Source organism: Salvelinus sp. IW2-2015, linkage group LG15, assembly GCF_002910315.2.
Source record: "Salvelinus sp. IW2-2015 linkage group LG15, ASM291031v2, whole genome shotgun sequence".
Classification (NCBI taxonomy): Eukaryota; Metazoa; Chordata; class Actinopteri; order Salmoniformes; family Salmonidae; genus Salvelinus; species Salvelinus sp. IW2-2015.
In genome coordinates this window covers 35,227,626-35,250,888 of record NC_036855.1, presented here as the reverse complement: position 1 = coordinate 35,250,888, position 23,263 = coordinate 35,227,626, and the positions used below count along the sequence as shown (strand labels likewise).

General features: G+C 45.7%; 1 protein-coding gene across 1 annotated transcript in view; it reads right to left on the bottom strand.

Moving 5' to 3' along the window:
• LOC111973998 (F-box and leucine-rich repeat protein 17) overlaps positions 1-23,263 on the bottom strand; it is a 358,763-nt gene that overhangs the window by 134,951 nt on the left and 200,549 nt on the right. Inside the window, 1 exon segment of the mRNA XM_024001485.2 lies at positions 3,684-3,760. Within this exon segment, the coding sequence (XP_023857253.1) occupies positions 3,684-3,760 (77 nt within the window).

The window sequence follows — 23,263 nt, the reverse complement described above, 5'->3', positions numbered from 1 at the left end:
AAGAAACCAGAGATAAACAGAGAGTGGGAAGGTGTGTTTGGATCGTGAATATGTCTTCTGTCCTGTTGACCGGTCTCTAATGCTGCTCCCTCACAACAGTCTCTAACATGCTGACCACACCGGTCGCGTCGCGTGCTCGAGTGTTGCAAAAATAAATGTACACATACATGTTATTCAATCATTGCACCCACAATGCAATGCGTTGCCAGGCGCTAAAATAGAGGTTCTGCGTCACCTCTATTTGTTCTGCGTCATCTCTATTTGTTCTGCGTCACCTCTTTGTTCTGCGTCACCTCTATTCGTTCTTGCGTCACCTCTATTTGTTCTGCGTCTCCTCTATTTGTTCTGCGTCACCTCTATTTGTTCTGCGTCACCTTCTATTTGTGACGCAGAACGCGATACAAGTCCCATCTCCTCATTCATTTTTGGAAGCATATACACGTGGGTGATTGAAAGATGAACGAGGTCGGTTGTGGTAATATACCTTATTCCGAAAGTTAGTTGCCAATGCCATATGAGTCCAAAGAAGAAGAAGCCTGAAGAGAGAGATGACGACGAAAACGACTCGCGGTTGACCGTTTTATGTGTGAATTAATTGTCAGATGTAGAGGAACCTTGTGCACTTTCAGGTTTTAAAATAAAACAACCCAATATTTATATCCCTTGGCCAAATTGCTACGCAACAGCAATGCTAACTAGCTAGCTTAAATAGGAAAATTAGCTAGCAACTGCAAGCTAGCTAGCTAATTGGGCCATAAATGTTTTAATGTTTTTTGACCTGTCCCGGTTTGACAAAAAATCAAAAATACAATTTGCGTGTGTTCCACGATTGGGCATGGTGTAACAGCTGTCCTCCACATTAGCAGTCTCTAACCGCTGCTACTTCCAACAGTGCTCTACGCATGCCTCCCTCCACAGCATTCTCTAAGCTGGCTCCCGTCCCAGCAGTCCTCTAACGCTGCTCGCCTCCACAGCAGTCCTTAACGCTGCTCACATCCACAGCAGTCTCTAAACGCTGCTCCCTCCACAACAGTCTCTAACGCTGCTCCCTCCACAGCAGTCGTCCATCACAAGACTGGCTCACTCAGGTACACATCACTCTCATAAACCCTCAAGTAACAGCCTCATCACAGCCCAGCCCATTGTGTGTGTGTGTGTGTGTGAGAGAGAGAAAGAGAGAGTGTGTACGTCACTCACAGCAGAGTAGTTAGAGAGGGGAAGTGTGTGTCATTGCTGTAAATCCAGGCAGGCCCGGCAGTGCTTTAGCCTGTTCTCAACACAATTACTGACCCGACGACATGAAAGAGGGCTTAACCACAACATGATGTTTCAGTTAGGAGTGTGTGTAGTGTGTGTGTGTGAACTGCATATTAACATATTTCTTAAACTTTTGTATTTTTTGGGGGCGGTTGTATTTTTTGACATTTACCAATGCAATGAACATAAGGAAGGCAGGGATTTACAGTTAGAAGCATGTATTTTGTGTGTGTGTGTGTGTGTGTGTGTGTGTTGGACTAAGCGAGACCAGGAGGTTTTGGTTATCAGGCCTAATAGTGGCTTTCGGTATGAGAGTAAATGACTTTAGTATATCCTGCCAGGTTAGTGCCATACAATTGGTCCCTTTCTCTCTCCCCTACATCTCTGCTGTTACAACCTGATACATCACAAGTGAAATGAGTTGTTTTGAACATCATCATTAGAAGTTTAAAGTGTAATTACCAAAAGCTCTTTCCTTCCTTCTCTTTTTCTCTCTCTACACCCCCTCCATCACTCCMTCCCCCATTCCCTCGAATAAAAAGCAAACGCACAGGAAGCGAATGACGGGGGAAAACGGAACACTTAATCACAAGGGGCTTGTGGAYATCTCAAATGTTGTTCAAGAGGCCGTTAATATAGAATCATTTGAGTAGGAGATGGGCGGAACAGACTGGCCCAGAATGGCAGATGGAAAGCTCAGTGCTTTGATTGCATTTATCAAAGGCTGGAGCAGGAAAGACAACCATTATTCTTATTAGATCTCGGAGAGAGGAGAGAGGGCGTCTCTATTCGCCCACGCACACAAACATACACGACCAAAAGTATGTGGACAACTGCTCGCGTGAAGATCTCATTCTGAAATCATGGGCATTAATATGGAGTTGGTCCCCCCCCTTTTGCTGATATAACAGCCTCCACTCTTCTGGGAAGACTTTCCACTAGATTTTGGAACATTGCTGCGGGAACTTGCTTCCATTCGGCCACAAGAGCATTAGTGATGTCGGGGCACTGATGTTGGGCGATTAGGCCTGGTTCGCAGTCGCTGTTCCAATTCATCCCATAGGTCTTCGATGGGGTTGAGGTCAGGCCTCTGTGCAGGTCTGTCAAGTTCTTCCACACCAAAACCATTTCCGTAAGGACTTTACTTTGTGCACGGGGGCATTGCCATGCTGAAACAGTAAAGGGCCTTTCCCAAACTGTTGCCAAAGTTAGAATGTCATTGTATGCTGTAGTGTTAAGATTTCCCTTCACTAGAACTAAGGGGCCTAGCCCAAAGCATGAAAAACAGCCCCAGACCATTATTCCTCCTCCATCAAACCTTACAGTTGACACTATGTATATGGGCAAATAGTGTTCTCCTGGCATCCGCCAAACTCATATTGGTCTGTCGGAGTGCCAGATGGTGAATCGAGATTCATCACTCCAGAGAAGGCGTTTCCACTGCTCCAGAGTCCAATGGTGGCGAGCTCTACACCGCTCCAGCCGACGCTCGCCATTTTGTATGTTGATYTTAGGCTTGTGTGCAGCTGCCCGGCCATGGAAACCCATTTCATGAAGCTCCCAAAAAACAAGTTATTGTGCTGACGTTGCTTCCAGAGGCAGTTTGGAACCCGGTAGTGAGTGTTGCAAACACAGAGAGACAGAGAGAGAGAGAGAGAGAGAGACAGAGAGAGAGAGAGAGAGAGTGCTAATGTACTATTGTGGTAATTTATCAAGTGGTCGGTCCACGGTTCAGCTCCAGTATGAACACAGAGACTCTGAAGGGGAGTGGTCCAGTGATTACACTCACTATGGGTCAGCTAGAGGGGAAACACATGGCAGTGGAACCCCTGAACGATTCAAGACATGAGCACAGTGTTTCCCTGACCACCACAGACCAGGCTAAGACACCATAGGATCTTACTCTGGGGGGGAAACATACCAATATATAAGTAATGTGAGTTTGCAGTGGGAACGTCCACACGAACAAGGTCTGGACATGCAAACATGTTTTATAAACTATTACTGTACCGGGTTTGAGTATTACTATTCTTCCAGAGGAGAGAGGTTCAGACTGATTTGAGAACAGATCCAGTATGTGTGGATTATAGATGAGGTGTTTAGATCATGACAGTAGAGGTGAAAAGGGTGAGAGAGGACAGAGCCCAGAGGAAGAGAGACACAGTCAACTTTCTGAGGTCAACTAAAACGGAGGTTCCTCAATGAAAGCCCTGCAGGGTGGGCGGGCAGGCACGACCACACCACCCACACACACAACCACACACAACAACTCACACACACACAACACACCACACACCCACACACACACACACACACCACTCACCACACACACACACAACTTCACGAGCACGTACGACACTCTGTCCGACCTGTTTCATAAAGTTTAGTCTGATATAGAAATATAGCATGTAGAATGCCATTTTTACCGTGGTCTGTGATCTTGCAGGAGACCAGGTAGAGTTCTTTGAGACTCCTCCCCTCCTTGGCGATGATCTCCACACACCTGGGAGGAAGAGACAGAGAAATGAGAGGAAAGCTCCGGATCACCCGAAGAGTTTTCATAACACACAGGGTCTAGCTCTATGCGTACGACTTCTACGCACTGTATTCCCCCACTATAGGTTAACCATGACAGCTCCAGGGACATATCTGCTCATATATTTCACTGTTTGCTTCTCCTAACACTTACACTGATCAATAATTAACCATGATCTGCTCTCATTAGAGCCCACAGACCAGGGCCTACGATAACGCAGCGGACGGGGAGGGTGTGTGTCTGTGTGTGTTTTTACACTTCAAAGGAGCTCAGTGGTGGAATATCTGCATTCGGCCCATTCTTTCTCCCTGGGACCCTAGTAGAGACCCCCCCCTGTGTATGTGTGCGTGCACGTACGTCTGTGCGCGCACTCCAGGGGAGGCCGGAGGAAGATCAGAGAAGCCGTTTCAGATGATTTTCTGTAAATGGTTCTAATGAGGCGAGGGTTAGCAACACTGGTTTGATCAATGCGTTTGACCCATTAACCTTCAGCAAAACCCTCTGATGTTTTTGTCCGGATTATGCTGCATATTTCATTTCGTCAAATGCACACGGGGGCTTTCCCATGAGGTTAAAGTGGGATAGTATGACGCGCCACTGTCTCCTACRGCTGAGCGCTGGGCCTTTCAAGTTCTGGGCCAGTATTCATAAAAGCATCTCCGAGTAGAGTCTTTTAAGCCGGAATCACAGAGAGCCGCCAGTCAATGGCATGAAAGGTGCATGTTAGAGTAGCCAGCGTCAATTCACACACACTGCGTAGCGTATGCCAACGTAACGGTCACGAAAACCCACAATAAACAGTTGCTATGTAGGCCCTGGGAGTTAATGTTGCGGGTTCCTTTTTGACTCACCTTCGACTCACCTTGCTTTGCTAGCTCAGGAGGACGTTGTAGCTAATAATCGCGAGTTGTTTACAAACAACCAAGTCTCTCTCTTCTACATACAACATTATTCTCTTTTGAAATCGGAGTCCTCGAGTTTTCCGGACGTAACCTGCCTCGGCTATATGCCTACGATGCCTACGATCAAAATAAACACAGGTAGACTGCGAATTGTTTCAAACACGTAACCGTTTTGACTGATAAACCTTACCTTACAGCCCAATACATTTAAAACTACGTCTTGAGTCTACTTAGCATAGGGAAGATCGTAACACAGGTATGCATGTGGCAGGGTCTACAGACAAACACGGATTACAAAGGGAAATCCAGCCATGTCGCAGACACCGACGTCTTGCTCCCGGACAAGCTAAACACCTTCTTCGCCCGCTTTGAGGATAACACAGTGCCACCGACGCGGCCCACTCCCAAGGTCTGTGGGCTCTCGTTCTCTGTGGCCGACGTGAGTAAGCCATTTAAGCGTGTTAACCCTTGCAAGGCTGCAGGACCAGACGATATCCCTAGCCACGTCCTCAGAGCATGCGCAGACCAGCTGGCTGGAGTGTTANAAATAAACACAGGTAGACTGCGAATTGTTTCAAACACGTAACCGTTTTGACTGATAAACCTTACCTTACAGCCCAATACATTTAAAACTACGTCTTGAGTCTACTTAGCATAGGGAAGATCGTAACACAGGTAYGCATGTGGCAGGGTCTACAGACAAACACGGATTACARAGGGAAAWCCAGCCATGTCGCAGACACYGACGTCTTGCTCCCGGACAAGCTAAACACCTTCTTCGCCCGCTTTGAGGAWAACACAGTGCCACCGACGCGGCCCACTCCCAAGGACTGTGGGCTCTCGTTCTCTGTGGCCGACGTGAGKAAGMCATTTAAGCGTGTTAACCCTTGCAAGGCTGCAGGACCAGACGATATCCCTAGCCACGTCCTCAGAGCATGCGCAGACCAGCTGGCTGGAGTGTTAACGGACATATTCATTCTCTCCCTATCCCAGTCTGTTGTCCCCACTTGCTTCAAGATGTCCACCATTGTTCCTGTAGCCAAGAAAGMAAATGTAACTGAACTAAATGACTATCGCCCCCTAGCACCCACTTCTGTCATCGTGAAGTGCTTTGAGAGACTAGTCAAGGATCATATCACCTCTACCTTACCTGACATCCTAGACCCACTACAATTTGCATACGGCACCAACAGATCCACGGATGACACAATCGCCATCGCACTGCACACTGCCCTAAACCATCTGGGCAAGAGGAATACCTATGTAAGAATGCTGTTCATTAACTATAGCTCAGCATTCAACACCATAGTACCCTCCAAGCGCATCATTAAGCTCGGGGCCCTGGGTCTGACCCCCACCCTGTGCAACTGGGTCCTGAACTTCCTGACGGGCCGCGCCCTCCTGTACTCCTTGTTCACCCATGACTGCATGGCCACGCACACCTCCGACTCAATCATCAAGTGTGCAGACGACACAACAGTTGTAGGCCTGATTACCAACAATGACAAGACAGCCTACAGGGAGGAGGTGAGGGCCCTGGCGGAGTGGTGCCAGGAAAATAACCTCTCCCTCAACGTCAACAAAACGAAGGAGCTGATCGTGGACTTCAGAGAGAGCAGGCCCCTATTCACATCGACGGGACCGCAGTGGAGAAGGTGGAAAGCTTCACATCACCGACGATCTGAAATGGTCTGCCAACACAGACAGTGTTATGAAGAAGGCGCAACAGCGTCTCTTCAACCTCAGGAGGCTGAAGAAATTCGCCTTGGCCCCTAAAACCCTCACAAACTTTTACAGACGCACAATTAAGAGCATCCTGTCGGGCTGTATCACCGCCTGGTACGGCAACTTCACTGCCCGCAACCGCAAGGCTCTCCAGAGGGTGGTGCGGTCTGCACAACGCATCACCGGGGGCAAACTACCTGCTACCTGCTGTAGGACACCTACAGCACCTGATGTCACATGAAGGCCAAAAAGATCATCAGGGACAACAACCACCCGAGCCACGCCCTGTTCACCCCGCTACCACCCAGAAGGCGAGGTCAGTACAGGTGCATCAAAGCTGGGACCGAGACTGAAAAACAGCTTCTATCTCAAGGCCGTCAGGCTGTTAAATAGCCATCACTAGCTGGCTACCACCCGGTTAATCAACCCTGCACCTTAGAGGCTGCTGACCTATAGACATAGTCATTTTAATAATGGAACACTCATCACTTTAATTATGTTTACATACTGCTTTACTCATTCCATATGTATATACTGTATTCTATTCTACTGTATTTTAGTCAATGCCACTCCGACAGCTCGTCCTAATATTTATATATTTCTTAACTCTATTCTTTTACTTTAGATTTGTGTGTATTTTTGTGAATTGTTAGATATTACTGCACTGTTGGAGCTAGGAACACAAGCATTTCGCTACACCCGCAATAACATCTGCTAAATATGTGTATGTGACCAATAMAATTTGATTTGAACAATCAAACTAATTCCTTTTCTACAAACGACCCTCACATTTTATCTGCTTCCTTTACCAGTATTGCTCCACGTAGACGCCAGAAAAATAGACTTGCTTTCTAATTTCATAAGCTACAGTATGATGCTGTAGACACTGTTGACGCTCGCGGCCTGTCTTTTCTCTGTCATTCAGTCAAATGCATTCTATTTCCAAATGCTTTTCGTTTGAATTGGGCTTTAGGCTGTGTTTACACAGGCAGCCCAATTCTGATCTTTTGACCAATTACATCAGATCTTTTCACATCAGATATTGGTCTTTTGAAGAATATCTCATGTGAAAAGATCTGACGTAATTGTGTAAAGCTTTATGACTACCAGACCTAATCTGAATAATACTCATGTTTTCCAAGTCAATGATTTTTGTGACAATGTGATGACATGTTGAACAGTGGTACCCTGTGACAACAGGAAGGAGTAGAACAGTATCACAGGATAGAACCTTCAATCCCCATCATCACAAACACCTCATGTCACACACTCCCTCCAGAGAATCAGGATCACAAGCAGAAAACTATTCCMTTGTTCCATGGCTTCGGTCCCAAATGGCACCCTATCCCCGATAGTGTACCACTTTTGACCAGTGCCCATGTWGTATACTGTAGGGAATAGGGCGCTATTTGGGTTACACAATTTCACTGAGAGTCAACACAACACATTTCCAGTTGAACTGAGACAAATCGCATTTACCGGGCCCATCTTTTCCATCCGCATGTGTGATTCTCCAGTTCTTATGTGATATGATAAATATGCTCTCGCATATGAAACACAACAYGGATAAGTATTCTCATGTATTACACCTTGTAGTGTGACACATTTGCAAMGGAAGACTCAAAGATAAAAGCCAATAAGAAAAGTATGTGACAGTAGCAACAAGAATGGGTACATGGGTCTATTTCCKCTGTATTGAGTGAATCTGCCTCCCAACATGTACCCCACCCCATTAGCTTGAGTTCACTGGTCTGAATCCACATAGATAGATAACCTTTTATGTTGCATTGTCCCTCTCCCTCCCGTCTCCTCTCCCACGCATCCAACCTCTCTTTCCATTTCCACTGAAGACGATTATCCAAATGGAGGAAAAACATTCCTGTAAATTTACTGCAGTTTGATGTGTTTCAGTGGCGCCCATAAAAAGATMATTGAGGACCATTGTTAGACCATCAGGCGACAGTACCTTGCTCTCCACACAACTAATGCTGTTTCCATATCCCTGCAAACCCCTCTCCCCCACAGCTGAGGTGACCTGATACGCAGTCCAGACCGTGAACCATCCACTCTAATAGAMATGCGGTCATTCTAAATAGGCCACTCTAAACCGTTACCGGTTCATTCTAAACTGTAAATGTTTGTCTTGTACGAGTTCAAATGCACACAGCTCCACTAATTCGGTTATTCTGCGAAACGTGGCGCCGTTCTGGACAAAACGGGGAACCTGAGACGCCGCACTCTAGCTGTGGTGGTCACAGTAGAGAAAACGGCAAAGACCTACTCAGATCTCATCAAACGTGCGAAGTAGAGCCAACTGGTCAAACTGACCCACCAGTCAAACTGGGGCGCTGAGACAGAAGAACCATTAAGTCCCATGGATCATCATTCTCCGTGGAGTATATTAGTGCTGCAGCATTAGTGACCATCCAGGCTGACAAATGAGCACATTGAGCAGAGATAGAGGGGTAACGGATGGAGGGATGAGGGAGGAGAGTGATGGTTCCTCCGAGAGCTTGTTACTGTGTGCCCTGATCTCTGGGGTCAGGCCAAACCCAATTAGAGCCAACATCAGAGACAGGGGGGGGATAAGGGGAAAGGGAGAGAAATGCAGAGAGAGAGAGAGAGAAAGAGAGAGAGACAGAGAGGCAGAGGGAGAGAAATGCAGAGAGAGAGAGAGAGAGAGGGGCAGAGGGAGAGAAATGCAAAGAAAGAGAGAGAGAGGGGCAGAGGGAGAGAGAGAAATTGAGGGAAGGAGTGAGCGATAGCACGAGCGATTGATAGAGGCAAAAAAGTGAGACAGTGAGCCGGAGAGGACTTTCATGAGACCCAGCTGGGATGAGAGGCGATGAAGAGTAGAAGAGAGGAGAGGATCTAAGGAGGAAGACGACACAGTGTGTGTCACATTAAAGAATTCCCCCTGATTGAGAAGCAACAAGCACCTGCCTACCCTTGGTTCCCCCATGCTCATGTCCCGCGCTCAGCTGACATGAATTAGTGATCCACTCTCTTTCAATCATGTAGAGCTACCATGACAAAAGGCCCTGGCGGAGTGTGCCCACTAGAATACAGAGAGAGATAGTAACACACACTCACATGGAAGAGGGGCTTAGTATGCAAAATATCTCTATGCTACAATATAGAAATGTACCAGTAGTCCTAGTGCCAGGAGCAATGCTGCTGCTGCTGGTGGGGTCAGAATGATGATGGCAGATGTACAGGCATTACTATGGCTTCACTTAGGACTGGACAGTGTGTAGGAATATATGTTTCTGAACTCATAAGTGGTTGACTCTTGTATTCATGTTTTCTTCTGTACTTGTTTGAGCATTGATCTTTTTGTCCAGTAAGGTAAAGCGATAAATGCTTCATAGGTGTTCCTACATTTGTATCGAGGAATATGATGGGCCAATTAGTGTCCAGCACTCATTCTTCGACTACCTGTCGCTACCCACTACTGGCTCAACCCTCAATAGCCAACAAGGGGAGTTACTATGACAACAAAGGAGTTGCTATGACAACAAAACTACTATACAGCTGAGTGATTAGTGTGAGTGGCATAGAATAAAGAGGGAGAGAGGTAGAAATAAAAAGAGAACGAGTGAGAAAGAAGTGATGAACAAGTGACAACAGAGGAGATGAGCAAAGAGAATGAGAATTGGAAAATACATCAATTAACTGGAGGCAAAACAATAAACACCTAACAAAACACAAGAAAACAGAACAGCTCTGTGTATGACACTACTGTACAGAGAGGAGAGAGAGAAAGAAAGTAAAGAGAGAAGGTGAGAGGTGGAGAGAGCAAGAGAAGTGAGACACACAGAGAGTKAGAGCGAGAGAGCGAGAAGAGTGTGACACAAAGAGAGAGAGCGAGAGAGAGTGCGAGCGAGAAGAGAGCGATACAAGAGAGAGCATGCGAGAGAGAGAATCCGCGAGATGTGCCTGGTGGTGTCTCCCTGGGGGTCAGCGTGTTTTGACTCCCTGTCACCACACTGTCACATGGAGCTAGGTAAACAATAATACAACCGTCTCCTCACACACAGAGGTAAATCAGCACAGCACAGAACACACAAACACAGACTCAGAAACACAGACAAGGGTTTCCATTAGCCGATAAGCCGGCCTTTAGTCGTTAAATTTGTTTAAAAAAAAAAGCKAAATAAAATTGTACAGGAAACAAAACAAAAAATCCCATTGCGAAATAATGCTTTTTACCCTATTCATTGAAGGAAATACCAGTTGATGTAAATACAATTGACCGGTCATGCTTATTGGTGTAACGTCTGCTTCCAACTCACTCTCAAACACGTAGATCCCCTGAACGCAGCTCATTCTCCAGATCCCAATCACCTGAAATCTGATCACCTGTTCACACACCTGTATGTCAATATCACACACTATTTAGTTCAGTTCTTTGCGCCCCATCATTGTGAKGTATTGTTTGTTTTGTGACACACTTCTATTCGGAGCTCAGTTTTTCCAGTAATTTAAATCCTCCCGTGTACGATAGTTTTTGCCTGCCTCACTAACGACGCCTTTTGCCTACTCCATGCCTGTACTTTAGCATATCGGATTTCCTGTTACAACCTATTGCCTGATCTCCCAGACAACATTTCTAGACATTCATCTTTCCCTCGGTCCTGACTAGTCTCCTAGTCTTTGCAGCTGAAAAACATCCCCACAGCATGATGCTGCCACCACCATGCTTCACCGTAGGGATGGTGCCAGGTTTCCTCCAGACGTGACGTTTGGCATTCAGGCCAAGGAGTTCAATCTTGGTTTCATCAGACCAGAGAATCTGTTTCTCATGGTCTGAGAGTCTTTAGGTGCCTTTTGGAAAACTCCAAGTGGGCTGTCATGTGCATTTTACTAAGGACACACCTGTATGTCCTTCTGTCTGGCCACTCTACCATAAAGGCCTGATTTGGTGGAGTGCTGCAGAGATGGTTGTCCTTCTGGAAGGTTCTCCCATCTCCCAGCTCTGTCAGAGTGACCATCAGGTTTTTGGTAACCTCCCTGATCAAGGCCCTTCTCTCCCGATTGCKCAGTTTGGCCAGGTTGCCAGCTCTAGCAAGAGTCTTGGTGGTTCCAAACGTCTTCCATTTAAGAATGATGGGGGCCACTGCGTTCTTGGGGACCTTCAATGCTGCAGAAATGTTTTGGTACCCCTTCCCAGATCTGTGCCTCGACACAATCCTGTCTCGGAGCTCTACGGACAATTCCTTCGACCTCATGGCTTGGTTTTTGCTCTGACATGCACTGTCAACTGTGGGACCTTATATAGACAGGTGTGTGCCTTTCCAAATCATGTCCAATCAATTGAATTTACCACAGGTGGACTCCAATCAAGTTGTAGAAACATCTCAAKGATGATCTATGTAAACAGGATGCACCTGAGTCTCATAGCAAAGGGTCTGAATACTTATTTACATTTGCAAACATTTCAAAAAACCTGTTWTCGCTTTGTCATTATGGGGTATTGTATGCAGATTAATGAGGAAAYTGTTTTAATTTAAACCATTTTAGAATAAGGCTGTAATGTAACAAAATGTAGTTTAAATTTGTATTTATTTAACTATGCAATTAAGTCAGTTAAGAACAAATTCTTATTTACAATGACTGCTTACCCCGGCCAAACCCYAACACGGACGACGCTGGGCCCGCCCTATGGGASTCCCAATCASGGCCGGTTGTGATACAGCCTGAAATCGAACCAGGGTCTGTAGATGCAGTGCCTTAGACCGCTGCGCCACTCAGGAGCTCCTTAATTGTTTGGAACCTGAGCGTTTTAATACATATTATGCGGCATGTTTGACCTTGCTTTAAAGTAGCCTAGGCAAAATCCGACCAGAATTATTTCATAGACTTCCATATGCCATTGAAACCAGTAGCCTATTTCTCTCATGTTCTATTGGTTTTCAACTTTCTTTCATTTGTCCGGTAGCGAAATGCACATTCGCATGTAGCCTASTGCCTTGTGCGCATTGCATAATGTTCTGATCTGTTGCATCAGACTCATTTMTTTTAAAAGTATTTATTTTAATTTTATGTAGCCTAGGCCCACAGGTTGTATGGATTTGGGATTTATCGTCCCACAACTGTCCCAGAGTCAATTTGGGCTATGCCTTTCTCGACAAGCAGASCAATAGAATAGGTCAACTTTTCTACTATGGGGGATAGTAGAAATTGCCMAAATKATATAGCCTAATTAGCATACATTTTAAAGACTAATTTGTCTTTAAGTTATAAAAATTCTCTACTTATTTGAACGAACAAATAGCTTATCTTAATGGCACCAGGCGGAGAGAATCGGCCATATCACCGGTGAGTGCACACCTCGCATATTCACGCTCTATCATTGTTGGGTCACTACAACTTGAAAGTTAGTTTTTGGACAATCATTTCCTCCTCCAGTTTAAAAGGACATCATATTCTATTTGTGTGTCCCCTTCTCATAGACCTATTATAAAAGGACAATGTCGTTTTTTTAATTGATCTTTTTGTCAGTGTCAGCAGAGACATGTCATTTGTCGTAATAATACAAAAATCTGCTAATGTCTCCAGTCATATAAAGTGTATAATTGAGCTTTCAGAGCCATTTTTTAAAATGGATGCAGAGCAGCTCCGAGCATGCACTTTTGTCAACCGTGGCCGGCGTTTGAAATCACAAAGAGACCAATAGAAGACTACCACTCTGACTTGGACTGCCGTCAATTTCCAGGGAGAAAAGTGTTTTTGTCCGAGCGGTACGTGTGCGTGTATAGAAAGTGCTTTTATCTGCGCGGTACCTTCACTCTCTGAGGAGCCGAGCGTGCTACTCAAAGCTTTGTCCGCGCTGTAACACTGCTGCCTGTTCACGGCTCGGTAATACGACTTCGATACCTGCTTAGAGAAAAAGAAAACCACTCTCCGTTTAATACAAAACTCACAGCTTCAGCTAAGAGGCCCGTGTGAATTACCCGCACTGAAAAACGGAACGGTTTAGTAGGTGACGTTGTTTCAAACCGTTGATCAACAAGGTCGTTACAGTAGTTTAACATCCTCAAGTCATTATTTACATCTATTTTTTTTCACCAGCACATGAACAGTGGCTGTACTGATCCGTTTACAGTACAAGTCTGGGCCCTTGTGGTAGTAGCAGTCGGGTCCCACATACGATCCTTATTGACGTAATAACTTGTAGACGTCCGTCATAAAAAGGAGTCCCCGGGAAAACGCTGTCTGTGGAACTACATCAGTGGAACATGGGGGCCTTCCAAATACACAGGCTTAACCCCCTAATGGAAACATGTCTACTCAGGACTTTTACTGGGCCCAGACACAGCCACAAATCTACAGCAGGGCTTAGCACAGGAGACGGCGGGAAGGAAGGAAAGAAAGAGTGTGCGCGTGTGTGTTAGTATCAAAGTGGAGCTAATCTACTCCTTCACAGTGCGACCAGAGAACCCAGACAAGGCAGGCTGAGAAATAATAGCAACAATAGTTGAGGACTTGCGCTCCCTACTATCACAAAGCCTGCAGACAGTCAGCCAACAGACATGTGTAGCGCATCTCTTTAGCAGCGAGCCACAATGGGAGAGAGATAAAGGAGGCAGCCAGGAGAATGGCTCTAGGTACATACAATACCGTAGCCTTGCACGCGCGCGGACGTAGCCGCGTTTTATCACACGCCCAGCAATTACATGGCTGCCTAGCGGGACAAAAGCAGCAGGAAAATAGAATGATGATTCTAGAGGTGGAGAGAAAGAAAAGAGAGTAAAGCATGAAATGTCTAAAGAAAAGCGGTTCAAGGTCTGGAAAAGGGCGAAAGCATAAAAGAAGGTGGCGGAGAGACGTCGACGCTCTGTAGCCGTCTTTAGGCTTAATGAAATGGAGGGGCAGAGCGTGGGAGGAAGGGAGGGGACGGGAGGASCGGATTTTATACTTCTGAAGGAACCGCTTTCTCGAAATGATTCTTGTCGTAAAAACATTTGATATTTTCCTATAAACCTCTACCTCTCTCTCAGACTACTTTCAACATTGAGTTTCAGAAATTCTGTTGACAAAAACTTGAAGACTTTCTTTTCATAGGACTAATAGAACTGGATGTAAAAAAGCCAATATACCCCTGGGAGTCATTTAATGGGAAACTAGTCCTCAACATCGAAGAAGGGAAATAATCCGGAGATGGGATAATACAGGCTACATAGATTTCCAGTAAAAAAGATAGTGATATAGTCATTGTTACTGCAAATGCCTGCTCTGTGCCATCACAAGAACTATATAATAACCATAGTACTGTATGGTTTCTCGCATGTTATTCTTTCTCTCTTTGTGATTGAGAAAAAGCCAAGATTGAGATGGACTACAAGATAACTATCAGCAATAGGTTGGATTATTATTTGKCCTTTACATTTGAGTCATTTAGCAGACGCTCTTATCCAGAGCGACTTACAGTTAGTGTATTCACCTTAAGATAGCTAGGTGGGACAACCACATATCACAGTCATTCACAGTAAGTACATTTTTCCTGAATAAACTAGCTATCAGCCAAATCAGAGCTAGTATGAGGAAAAAGAGTCAAGTACGAGTGTTTGTTCACGAAAGGCACTTTTATTTTTTACATTACAACTGATTATAAATTCCTATTGAAAAGGAGCAGAGTCTTGMACTTTGAGTGCTTTTGTATATTTGCACCTGTGTGGACTTTTGAGGACAACTACAAATCAAAGACACTTTAACAAAGACATGTTTCCCTCTACATTTCTTTGTCAATACCACACACAAACGCAATCATGTACAAACGTATTGTATGTACGCTGTGAGACGGGTTACATTCACCATCAATACAAATATGTATCTGTATTTCTCTAAACCTGTGTTTGTGTTTTATTCAGCCTCTCTGTGGATGTTATCACAGGCCAATAACAGAGGGTTAGTGCTAGCCGGGATCCTTGGGACGTCCATACAGAGAGAGGGGGTCTGTTGGAGAAATTAGGACCTGGTTGGCTGGACGCCTGTATGCCTAGCTCTAGATCCATTACCCATCGTTAAAATGAGATTCACATTCCTTTGGTGTTGAGCGGGGTCGTTTATCATGTTGGAATATGGCCGCGGTGATTCCAGACCCTGTCATCAGGCCTGCTCAGAGCTGAGCCCATGGGGTCATAAGTGAGCACATAAATGCCCATCATCCTCTCTGCTCCCAGCAGGATTTGTGCATCCCAAATGGCACCCTATTCCCTATATAGAGCACTACTTTTGACCGGGGCCCATTCCCTATATAGTGTGCAACTTTTGACCAGAGCCCCGTGGGCCCTGGTCAAAACTAGTGCACTGTATAGGGAATAGGGTGTCATTGGGGAGGCAACCTCCGTGTGCGAGACGATTGGCTGGGGGCGACAGACAGCCACTACATCTGAGAGTAGAGACACACACAGTTAGCCAAAGAAGCAGAGAGGGTGAGGACATTTTCAAACCTCATCCCATGATACTGGGGAAGAGTATCAATATGATTGGATGTCCTTGTCACGGTTAGCCCTAACCCTTGTTATCAGCTGATGACAAGGTCTTCAAAATGTTGGCAGTGTTTTGTGCTTTTCATTCATACTTTTTCAACACTGCATGTTTCCCTAAACTGAGAATCCGCCACACTTCACTACCAAAATAAACTACCTGGGTTTCACAAWGAAAATGAAATAAAAACAGAGTTGACAGATAAAAAGCGGATAACTAACTGCTGCCTCGCCTGTCTCCTCCTCTGAAAGTTTACTGTTGATCCCTCCTGTCTAAATCACTTCCCTGTGGAAAAGCAGGTCCGATACAATCACAGCAGTAAACACACACTGTGGTTCTGTGAAGCGACACCATCCTTCCGCACCCCCTCACACATACACACCTCTCTCACCCGGGTCTCAGGAGTGGTTGGGCAGTGCCCGTAGCAGACAGTGATAAGCCCTGAGGGAATGGTGTGTGGGTGTGTGTGTGTTTGTGTTCAGATGTGAGACGGACAGTGCAATGTTTGTCCATGATAAACAGGCTGTAAAGGGAATCCTACGTCACAGAAGACTTATTTCTGTTTCTTGTTTACTCTTCTTTGGGACTGGGGAGATACGAATTCTAGATTAAGTCAAACCCCCTCAGCGTAGAACGAACAACAAAAGAAGTTACCAACACTCGTTCAACGTCTGAAAGTGACAGCAAAGTCTAATTTCTGGCGTCAATGGACTGTTTACCGACATAAACTGTAAACCACAGCTTTCCAACGTTGGCCTCAGAGGAAAACTGTCAACAACACTCCCACACAGGCATACAACTCTTGAGCTTCGCTATACTTTCAACGTTTCTTTGTTTACAGTCCTCCAGCAGTACATCCATCTCCGCTGGGGGAACCTATACTTCACTTTAGTCTGACCTATCTCCGGTGTGAGAGGTGTCACTGTGTTTACAGTACCACCCACTGTCCTGCTGCCACAACGTACACTCCGCCCGCTGATGCACTGCTAATTGCTACATACTTCTGATTAAGGCCATCTGCTTTAATGAGCACTAACCAACACTCTCTCAGACACAGATACAGAGAGAGAGAGAGAGAGAGAGAGAGAGAGAGAGAGAGAGAAAGAGAGACATAAGAACAATATTACTGCTGTGTTCATGTTCAGCCCAGTGGCAAAAATTGGAGGGTGCTCATTGAACTAATATATAATGATGAGGTGGAGAAGGAGAGAGGGATTGTGGGAAAAAAACGACTACAAATTCTGGGGGACGGAGAAACAAGTCATATTGTGGCGTGCAATTTCCCCACTACTATGACAGAGTGCAGACACTTCAATTGCGCTGGGTGGCTTTAATTACAGGAAATACGTCTCTGACGTGCGCAAACAATCACTATGAATGTTCCTTCTCTGGGGGCGCTGTGAGACGGATGCTGGTTCATTAAACAGCAGTTTTTCCCTCTACGCTGCAGATGAAAACTGGGTCGGGAGAGGTTGATCTATGGGCTAGAAGAGTTGGACGTCAGAAGTAAGACGCTAGTCTACACATGGCTATATAATAAAGTAACCGATTGAATTCTCAAGCAACTGGCTACATCCTATATCCTTCCTTCCTCACTTCCTTCCTTCCTTGGGGTCGTTACTCCCTTCCTTGGGGTCGTCACGTGCCTGCTGTGCCATACCAATTCAATACAGTTTACTGCCATGAAAGTGTGCGGACTTTGCCAAATCAGAACAAGTTCTGTGTGGGTCAGAATGAAAAGAGCTGACTCCTGAGCTTCCATTACGCAGAGAGAAAGAGAGGGAAACACACCACACGCACCCCCCATCTGGATGGAGATCAGGTATTATGGTCAGTATTATGGTCTGGGCTGCTCATATGGCCGGTCCATAAACATCTCTCTTCGTCTAGTTCCCTAGCCAGAGAGAAAGACTGGAGCATGAAGAGAGGCGAGGACGAGGGAAAGGAAGGGGGAGCAAGCGGGGATAGAGAGATGAGCTGGAGAAAGAGGGGGATTAAGAGAGAAAGAGAGGGAGAGAGACCACCTCAATCGAACCACAGCTATGTTCGATCACAGCACTCGGAGGCATCATTTTACCCAACATTTAGTTTTCTATTAAAACATTTCAACATGTACACGCCAAGCGCCATCAACACCACATACATCCTCGGTCATGTTCCAAAACAGAGCTTCCAGGAAAAATAAAGCTCCAAATTATAGAAGAAGGAGGAGGACACATTATGTGAGTAAGAGTGAATCAAGTGAATGGTGGATGGCAATTGCACAAGGTCCAGAGAAAAGCACATTGCCGAAACATGATTGAAGCTTTCATTAAACCTTTTCAAAATGGTTAGTTCATCGGGTTTTGGACTCTTCCGACGGAGRTCACTCTGCCAGGACCTCACTAACGACCCTTTGTGACCTCCTATTAACCTCATAATGACCCTTTCCTGTGTCAGATCGTCTGGGTCACGGTCACCATGGTAACCGGGGCAGCAGAGGCGCAGTGAGTGACTGATTCTAGACTGTTCTTACAAACTACTCTTTTCATAGCTTTACTTTAAGAGAACATTTATTTTACATTTCTGACCTGGTTAAATACCATTTAAGCAATACTTCTGACACAGAATTTACAAATAAAACACACACACACGCACGCACACGTATTACATATAAAACACTCCTAAAGAACGGAATGCTTAACAAGCTACACTAGCTAATATCTAAGCAGTTAATCCAATTTTTGGCCTGTGGGTAGAGGGAGGAGTAGGGGTATAACACCCTAATGGGAACCTTGTGGCTAAATAATAATAGGAGAGAGAGAAAGAGAGAGCGTGCGAGATAGAGAGAGAGATAGAGACGGAGAGAGAGAGAGAGAGAAGAGAGCGTTTGACTCCAGTGACACGCAGCCATTAGGTATTCACTAAAACAGATGTCAACCGGCTCGAATGCCTTCTCCACAGCCAATGACCAGAATCCCAAATTAATTTCCCAAGGAACGCTGTTTGATCCCGTGCCAAAGAAAGAGCAATCCCGCAGGAGAGGGGAAAAGAGGATGGAAGGCGGAGATCGAGGGCGGGGAGGAGGAGAGAGCGTGGTTTACCCCACTTCAAGGTGCATAGGCTTCTCTCCCTCTCTCCCCCCCTTCCCCGGGTCTTGAAGATGCCATCTTAAGGGGGCAGAGGAAAACAGAATGCCATTAGCCTGATAGCCAAGTGAACGTGTTAAAGGAGACTGGAATAGGCACTCCAACAGGAGAGAGAGAGGRAGAAGAAAGAGAGAGAAATACAATAACTTTTTAGTTTCTTCAATGCGTTTGTGGGACTGAAATTCGTGTAATTGACATGGTGTATATAAGTGTGTATGAGTCTGTGTGTCCAGGGGGAAACAATAGCTAGAGGTGTCCTGTTGCTGTGGTTGTGTTTCCATTACACTAACCACGCTGACATCCTCCTCCTCGTCTCACATCCTCTTCCATTTACAGAGCTGGACAACACGCTGGTTGGAGAGAGAGAGAGAGAGAACAAGGGAAGATGACAGAGAGAGGGAGGAGAAGGACAGAAGAGAGGGAGAAAGAGGGGAAGAAATGGAGGAGAGAGGGGAAGAGAGGAAAGGGGAAGAAAGAGAGAGAAGAAGACAGGACTTAATAGACAGTGCTTGGGGATGGTGTGATTATAGCCTTTCATGGGGTCCATCCATACTTGATAGATTCCAGATGACGACAGTACGCTTTGCTCGATTGTCTCTCTCCCTTGCTCTTTCTCTCTGTCTATTTCTTTCGTTCACTGTTTCTCCCCCCTCTTTTTCACTCACTCTCTCCCCAYTCTCTCTCTCTCTCTCCTGCCTTTCTCTTTCTCTCCGTCTGTAACAGTTTATCACTGGTCTACAGCATCCCACCGTATGATCCCTCACATACTTCCATTTGTTATGCTCTTGTCCTCTCGTGGATTTCTTCCCCCTCCTCCCTCTCTTTATCTGTTTCACAGCGAGACAATTAACCGCATCCTAGATCTGTGATCTTCTCTCTCTTCCTCATTCTCAACCCCTCTCCCTCTTGCTCTCGGTTTCTCGCCCTCTTATGTGGTCCCTTCTTCCTCTCTCCTACATTTCTCTCCCTCTCCATTGTGATCCCCTTTCTCTACCTCTATCGTCTTCCCACCACCTTTTCCTCTCTGATTCACCCTCTATCCGTCCCTCCCTCCATCTCTTTCTCTGTGTTCCCACCCCATCCCTGACTCTGTGAAAAGAATGTGCAGGGTAGACGCTAAGTAACCACACTTCCATGACTAGGACATGTGCGGTCCCTGACTCTGCCACGCATGAATGACAAACAGAAAAACACAATGACCAGCAACAAGACAACTATTCCCTCTACCCAAGACAGCCAGAGTTACCACGACACACACACACACTATTCCACTACCCAAGACACTTCTGCCTATTCAGCTGCTTCTCCCATTTTCTTGATAACGGTCACCATGGTCTAGCCTTTGTCTTCTTTTCCCACACCATTCTCTGGCCATTCTGGATATCTAAGCCATCCGCATCATTCATAGGCTCTAGTAGCTCTCATCCTCAGACGTCAGTCACGGACCCGACTAGTTTCCAAAGGTCTTCCAATACAAGTTCTTCTCTTACCACTCACCCACCTTTCACCTTTTTCACTCAAGCGAGCTCTCGCACCCACATTCCTCTCTCTCTCTCGCATCCTACTTCATTGGGTTCTCTTCACTCCCGTAACCAGTCTTCGTCCTGTAACAGTCTCTTACTTACAAGATGGTTATCTACACAGCAGCACCGACCTGCCAACCTGTCCTAGGTTAGTCTGCATCCCCATACCCACATCTTCCATTTGTTTATGCTTCTCTGTCTCGTTCGCCATCGCCATTTACCTGGTATATACCTGTGGTGTTTTTCCAGTCCTTTTTTCTTTTTTCAAGGGTCAACCAGTTTTCCAGCTCTTGCTTCTCCCCGAGTGGATTTTCTTCCTCTCTCCCCCTCCTCCTTCCTTTACTCTGTTTGCATATCCTTCTACTTTGAATCCCTCCTGACTACTAACAGATCAGACTGTTTAGACTTTTTTTATCTGTCATTGTCTCTTTAGATGCTTGTGGATTTGTTCTTTCGTCTTTCGTTCGTTCAGTTTTTTTGTGTTCTCTTTTGTGATCTTTTATGCCAATCCTCATATCAAATAGTCTTTGTTTTGCTCATTTTTCTTCCTCTGTCTTCAGGCTTGTTAGGGTTTCATTCTCGTTCCGTAATAGGCGTCCTCTTTAACACTCTTTCAAGACTACTGCATTTTTATTCGTGGTAGGTTATCCCTTCTTATCTTACTCACATCATACGTCACGTAATTATACTCAAGATGCACACACATGAAACATGCAGAATAAAGAAACAGTTTGTGATAAAGCCGCTTAAGTCTCAAGTTGAACTCTTAAGATAAGATAAATCGTCTTCAGGCACGCACCACCTTTCCTCGATAGCTGATTCGACAGAAATCTATCCGTCCCTGAAAACCCTCCATCTATTTCTCTGTGTTTCCCACCGCCATCGCCCTGAAGATCTGTGAAAAAGAATGTGCAGGGTAAAGACGCGTAAGTAACCACAAAAACTTCAGCATGATAGGACATGTGCGGTCACCTGACTTGCACTGCATAGAAGGACAAACAGAAAAACACAAATGACCAGCAAACTAAGACAACTATTCCTCATAACCCAAGACAGCAGGTTACCACAGACACACACCACACATATTAACCCTACCCACCAAGACGCCAGAGTGTTCACGACCACAACACACAGCACTATCCAAAACTCCAAAGACAGAGCCAGAGGTTACCGACGACACACACATTAATAACCACTACCACAAGACAACCAGATTACCACGACCACACACACAACACACACTATTCCACTACCCAAGACAGCCAGAGTTACCCACACACACACACACCACGTATTCCACTACCCCAAACCAAGGCCAAGTTAACCAGACACACACACACACACACTTTCCACTACCAAAAGACAAGGCCAGGTTACCACCGACACACACCATATCCATTACCCAAGACAGCCAGGTTACACGACACACACACACCCTATCACCTACCAAGACAGCGTTTACAAGAACACTATTGCCACTACCAATGACAGCCAGATTAAGTCAACACACACTATCCACTAACAGCGCCACAGAACACACACACAACATATTCCACTACCCAAACAGACCAGAGTTTACACGCCACAGCACACACACCTCTCCACTACCAAGACAACAGAGTTACCAACACACACACTAATTCACTACCAAGAGCACCAAGATTACGCACAGACACACCACACAACTATTCCACTAATCCAAGACACCCAGAGTATACCACGACACCAGACATCCACACCAAGGCAAGCCAGTCACACACAATACATACAAGCACAGCGACCACACACACACACACAACAAACCACATTCTAACTAACCAAGACAGCCAGAGTTACCACTACACAAACCACACACTACCACACATTCCCTTACCAGACAGCCATAGTTAACTAAAACACAAACAAATGCAACTATTCCACTACCAACAGACACCCAGAGTTATCACTAACACACCTATTCCACTCCCAAGACAGACCAGAGTTTACACTCACACACCACACAGTATTCCACTACCCCAAAGACAACCAGAGTTAGCCACTAACACACACACTATTCCACTATCCAAAGACAAACAGGCTTAGCACTACAAAAGAGACGAGAAGACAGCTATCCAACGTAGACAGAAGGACAGACAGAGTGACGACTAAGCACAGAAACGACTATTGCCACATGACCCAAGACAACCAGGTTACCAAGCTGAAGCGAAGCAACACACAAAAAGAGAGCACACACACACACACACAAGACTGGATATCCACTATCAGGCAAGACAACCAGAGTTAACCACTACACACGCCAACTGTAGAAACAGCCAGAGGGGACGACACTGACTACAAGAGTCTGTATACACCATACCTTTGCTTAATCAAGCCGCCGAAGCCATGGTACAGCACATAAATATGAGATAAGCGGAGCAGGTGTAGTGCGCGTGTGTTGTAGCGTAAGACTGGGAACAGCAATGGGACACGCCGTGTCAAGCTCGTGCAACATGCATGGCGCTCTAATTGTCTGGTAGGGTGGATATTATAGTCCATGAATCAGATACCACATAAAAATGTAGCACGCATGACAAGGGAGAGACAACAACATCAATTTATGGATTTTAGGCCTGTGTCGCCAACACAATAAGAGAAGGAACAGAACGCAATGGCTAATAGTTTAAACCCACCATAAAACAGGACAATAACGAGCACTGGAAC